This window comes from Cucumis melo, chromosome 1 (assembly GCF_025177605.1).
Source record: "Cucumis melo cultivar AY chromosome 1, USDA_Cmelo_AY_1.0, whole genome shotgun sequence".
Taxonomy (NCBI): domain Eukaryota; kingdom Viridiplantae; phylum Streptophyta; class Magnoliopsida; order Cucurbitales; family Cucurbitaceae; genus Cucumis; species Cucumis melo.
In genome coordinates, this window is record NC_066857.1 from 4,743,019 (window position 1) to 4,748,128 (window position 5,110).

Genomic DNA, 5,110 nt, shown 5'->3' on the forward strand with positions numbered 1-5,110 from the left:
AGATGAAAGAAAAATAAATATCGATCTATGAAATATAAATCGGACAAAAATCGAGTGTAAGACGACAAAAGTGGACGAAAAAAAGGTGAAAGACGCTAGAAGAAAATGACCGTAGATAAAAAACCTTTGTTCAATGTGCAATTAAGACAAATATGTTGCTTTTGTGAAAAATATTGAATATATTATTACCAAATTTGAGTTAATTATATATCATAATTAAATTGCATATTTAGTAAATAATATACCATAAGAAAAATAAAATAAAATAATTATATATTTAATTTATTAAATAGGTAAGTTTTAAGATCTATAATAAATGTGATATAAATTAATTATGGTATATATTATTATATAATTTTGAAACTAAATATTATTCATAATTAATGTGTAATGGTCATTAAAAATTTCAAAATCTTAGTTTAGAAAATTGATGAGATCTTAAAATATTTATAAAGTTTCAATAAAAACCAATTAATTGAGTTATTATTCCTATTGATAATCACATAATTCAACTGCAAATATTTGGGAATATATAATCTTTTTTTTCTCTTTTCCGATTAATATTATTATATCTAAATATTAATTTAAAATTTTATTATAAATTACCGAACTATCGAAAAGATCAACAAAATGTAGAACTAAAATTTTATTATTATTTTTGTAAATATTTTAAGTCATTTGACTATATTTGAAAATGTTATTTTTAATTTTAGGATTTATATAATCAGAGATTCTTTAGTTTAATTTCAGTTTTTGGGTTAATTTTCCTTTTAAATTTAAAATTTAATTCTCATATTCAAGGTGTGTTAGGTAAATACATTCTAAATAAATTAAAATTAAAATTTAACATCTCTATTCTAGTCTAGGGTTTGGTCTTTTGTTTTTAAGTTCTTAGCATCTCTATTAGTTATTTTTTTTAACTAGAAATTGTAGGACATAAAAGTCACGTAATCTATTTTCTTCTAATCCTTGTGTAAAACAATTTTCTTTTACAATAATTGATTTTCACGAAAATTTATTAAAATTAAAATTAAATATTTAAAATAAAATTAAAATATTTGAAATAGATATTTTCTAACGTTATAAACCGTAATAAACCAAAATATTTATTATATTTAAAGACTTTTATCAAGATATTTAATAAATATCAATATATTTATAATAGAATTTGATATTTTCTTATAATTTATAAATACTTTTTCTTAATTTCATCGATTTTCAATAGTTTTCCTGTATAAAAAGATTGAAGTACTATGAATCTAAATATTATTTTGAGCATCTCACAATTATTGTTGTGAGGCATGTGCAGTTCCTTAGTCGACGATAAATCCCAACCCAAGCCGAAAGTGACGCGGCCTTAACAGAGGATCACAAGCTACGTGGACCCAGAACGTGTGCCTCGTGGACAAAACCGTACTGCCACGTGGAGAGTTGCATGCAATAAGCAAGGTTCTTTAATAAAATGTAAAAGGTATGGGCAGAAAAAAAAATCATAATCGGTGGAGAAAATTGTAATTAATTAATAATGTTGAAGAAAGAGGAGATTCCTGGGGAGGCGACCCACACCGGCACCGCCGTAGTTGAGACCGCCGCCGCCGTTGTACAACGCTTCCGCCCTATCAATCAAATCCACCAGCACCTCTGCGCGTAAGTTATTTCCATCTCAACATTTAGTCTTTCTAATTAAGATCTTTCTAGAATATCTTATCAAATATTTTTGAGAGTTGAGATACCTGGGTCTGGGTGTACCTACATGTTACTTTCCCATTCCTCTTGTATTTTTATTCAAGAAAAAATAATTATTAAAGTTTTTATATTGCTTTTCTCCTTTCCTTTTGATTAAATTTTTATTTTTAAGAAAAGAAAAGCAAAAAGAAAACAAAAACCAAAAGAGTTCTTAATTGAATTTTATTTAATCTCTTTTGTTTTGAATTTTTAAATTTTTATTAAAAGAATAATAGTTGTCAAATTCATAAAAATTCCAAAACATTTTAGAAGATACAACATGGTTTGATATCAAGATAAAACTCAAGAGTGTATGGTTATTAAAATTGTGTATATTGATATTTGTTTTTACTTAAACCCCAAATAAAATTATATATAAAAATATATTTATTATAGAAAAATTATTTAATTTTAAATTTTATGAATTCGACACTAGTGAACATCCAATAGCGAACACTAGTGAACATCCAATAGCGGGTTCGACACTAGCGAACATCCATGAGCTCTGGGATTGGGAAAAAGGCTTATTTTGAAAATCTCTTTTAACATTTCTTCTTTAAAAAGATTGTTTCTCCTTGAAATTTTGTTTTGAGTTCTCTCTAACTTGTCGAATTTTCATTGTTTTTGTTTCAAATAAAATAAAAACAAAAGAGTTATAAAAATTTATTAATTAAAAAACAAAAACCATTATCTAGTCATTGAATTTAAATATATCTAACCATATTCATAATATATAAAGCTATAGTTATGTTATTATCCTGAACTGATCTCCATCTTCTTGTTACTGGATGGACATGGGTGAATTAGGTTTCATTTCTACTCCCATGACATGACAAGGCAATTGGAAGCGCACCACTTCTGTGCGCACCTGAATGAAGAGGTTCGACAGTGTCTAATCTTCGACAGCCCGGAGAAAGATGCCAGACTTATAGGGATTGAGTACATTGTAACAGAGAATCTCTTCTTAACATTGCCCGACGACGAGAAGCGTCTTTGGCACTCGCATGAGTATGAAGTCAAGAGTGGGACTCTATTCCTCCCCGGTGTCCCGGGCCCAATTGAGCGCCTTGACTTGGACAAGGTCTGCAAGACCTATGGCAAAGTTTTCCATTTCTGGCAGGTTACCTTCTTAATTCCCTCAACTCCTCAACTTAGCTAGAAGCAAGTTTAGTACTCCTTAAATCTTAATTCTTCGTTGGGATTTTAAGCGCTCTGACCTAGTTTTAGTTTGAGCTCAGTTTTGAATATGGGGGTAATTATTGAAAGAGTAGCAATTTTAGATATAATTTATGACAAACATTTTAAGAAAGTTTCACATATCGATATATTATATCAATGTCTAGATTTAAAATTTTTCTTATGCAGGTCTAAAATGTGCTATTTTGTTTTTAAAAAATTGCATTACCATTAGCATGTGGATGGACATCGCTCTTCTTTCTTGGGACAAAATAAACTTTTAGTTCTTAAAAGATGTCAAGTAACAGAATGCTGACTTGATAATACAGATCTAGCCTAGGTTGCTCATTGTTGACATGGATAGGATGAAAAGTCACGTTTGAAAAATGGCAATTATTTACGTAGTTGGCAAATTTAAAATGCCTTAAAATATTAAAATATTTAACTTTGCCTTTTGCGATTTATTTCACCAGTTGATCCCAGGGTTTCTTCAATTTCTTTCGATTTCTTTTGCCAAATATCAATTCTGTCATACTCGCCTACATATCGCAGAATTTCTTTTGCCAAATATCAATCCTATCAACTCCCCTACGCTGCCTTTTAACACAGTTCGAGCATGAACAGTTGTTGAGGTTAGACAATTTTCAGAAAGCCAAGTTGTTTAACTCTTCCTACAAAATTTTCATAGCATGCATCATCCCCAAGATTTATGTGACGCAATGATTCTTTGCTTTGGTTAACAAATTCTTCAATATAAGAGTAATCTTAACGAGAAGAAATTGCAAAAGTGAAAAACTGATTTAGCGGTTTTCTTTTAAATATTTTCATATTTTAAACCATTATAATTTAAAATTGTTTACCAACTGACTGAATGATCATGCCAAGTAGACTTTTCATCCCATCTATGTCACAATTTAACAAGTAGACCTGTCGGCTAATTTTTTTAAAAATAATTTTAGAACTTCAAAATCTATTAAATTTTTTTATATTTGTCTCTATGCATTTAATTAATTTTGAAGTTAATCCCAGAACTAGTTTATTGTTTAATTTCTTAATATTTATTTATAATATTTCTACTGAACTTTGAGAACATATTCTTTTATTTTATTTTATTGCATTAAAAACTACTAGTTTTATTTAATCAATCAAAGTAAAAGATAATTTCTGAGGTCTAACTTTAAGATTTATTGAAGATTTAAAGTTATTTCAAGTTTATGTAGTTTTTGTTATGTTTAAAATTGATTTCTACTTGTCTTTTTTCATATATGCAGTCCGTAATTAAGGAAATGTTAAGTGACTTTATTTAGTTGGCTAGCATATAACAAATGCACGGATAGTTTTTATAATTTAGTATTCAGGCATCAAGAGATATTTTCTTTCGAAACTGAATCTGAATTGAAGTTAATTTCAGTCCATTAACCATTAAAGCCTGGTAAGCGTTAAAATTTTATGGGCTAACCATGGGATCCAGGTGGATCGAGGCGACACTCTACCACTTGGCATCCCGCAGCTAATGATGGCGCTAACTCGAGATGGGCAGCTGGATGGGTCTCTACAACAAAGTAAGGAATGAAATTGTACTATTGTTTCAAGGGTATGGATTTTTTATGGTTTGATTTGATTTGATTTGATTTTCAGAGGTTGAGAAGCGTTATGGGGTCTCGTTTGAAGGGGAGAGGAAGAAAAGGGAGTACATGTCGGGGCCTGCCCATGGTGTCCATCCGATGGCAAACGGTGGTGGGGAAGGCTTAAAGACAGAACTCCGAGAGACGATGATACCTTCGGCAGCTTCAATTCCAAGAGTCTTTGTTTGATGAGAGGTGATATATTGTGGTGGTTATGAAAGTTGGATGTATATATATGTGTGTGTGTTTACTTTTCTCTAAGCATGTGTGTGATTATTTTATTTATGTGAAGTACTTGGCTTTAAATTATAAATGAAGGACTAAAAGTGTTCTTTACTACAACCGTGGCCGGTGGTATGTGTTGTTGATCTCAATTTGCGTAATGGGTAATGTTGGCATTACTTTAGTATATTGTCTACTATTTTTAAAAAATCACAACAAAATTGAGTTCGTGGTGAAATAGTTTTCTTTAGGACTCTAGAAGTCAGAGAATTGACCCATATAGGCCTAATTCTTTACATTCTGTTTGAAATTTCGGGGTTTAAAAATGAATTTCTCATTTTGTAAAAAAATGAACTCTTTTA

At 29.7% G+C, this 5,110-nt stretch overlaps 1 protein-coding gene across 1 annotated transcript; it reads left to right on the plus strand.

Annotated features, from left to right (window-relative positions):
• Positions 1 to 1,473: 1,473 nt before the first annotated feature.
• Positions 1,474 to 4,868, plus strand: LOC103500478 (oil body-associated protein 1A-like). The gene is made up of 4 exons (XM_008463781.3): positions 1,474 to 1,647; positions 2,533 to 2,845; positions 4,373 to 4,463; positions 4,540 to 4,868. The coding sequence occupies exons 1-4, from the start codon at positions 1,526 to 1,528 to the stop codon at positions 4,713 to 4,715; spliced, it is 702 nt and encodes a 233-aa protein (XP_008462003.1). The 5' UTR covers positions 1,474 to 1,525; the 3' UTR covers positions 4,716 to 4,868.
• The last annotated feature ends 242 nt before the right edge of the window (positions 4,869 to 5,110 follow it).

Excerpts from the sequence above, each read along its gene's own strand:
- LOC103500478 (XM_008463781.3), top strand. The coding sequence starts at position 1,526 with ATGTTGAAGAAAGAGGAGATTCCTGGGGAGGCGACCCACACCGGCACC. Across the intron at positions 1,648-2,532 it reads ATCCACCAGCACCTCTGCGC|GTTTCATTTCTACTCCCATG; the intron begins GTAAGTTATTTC and ends TGGGTGAATTAG. Across the intron at positions 2,846-4,372 it reads AAGTTTTCCATTTCTGGCAG|GTGGATCGAGGCGACACTCT; the intron begins GTTACCTTCTTA and ends CATGGGATCCAG.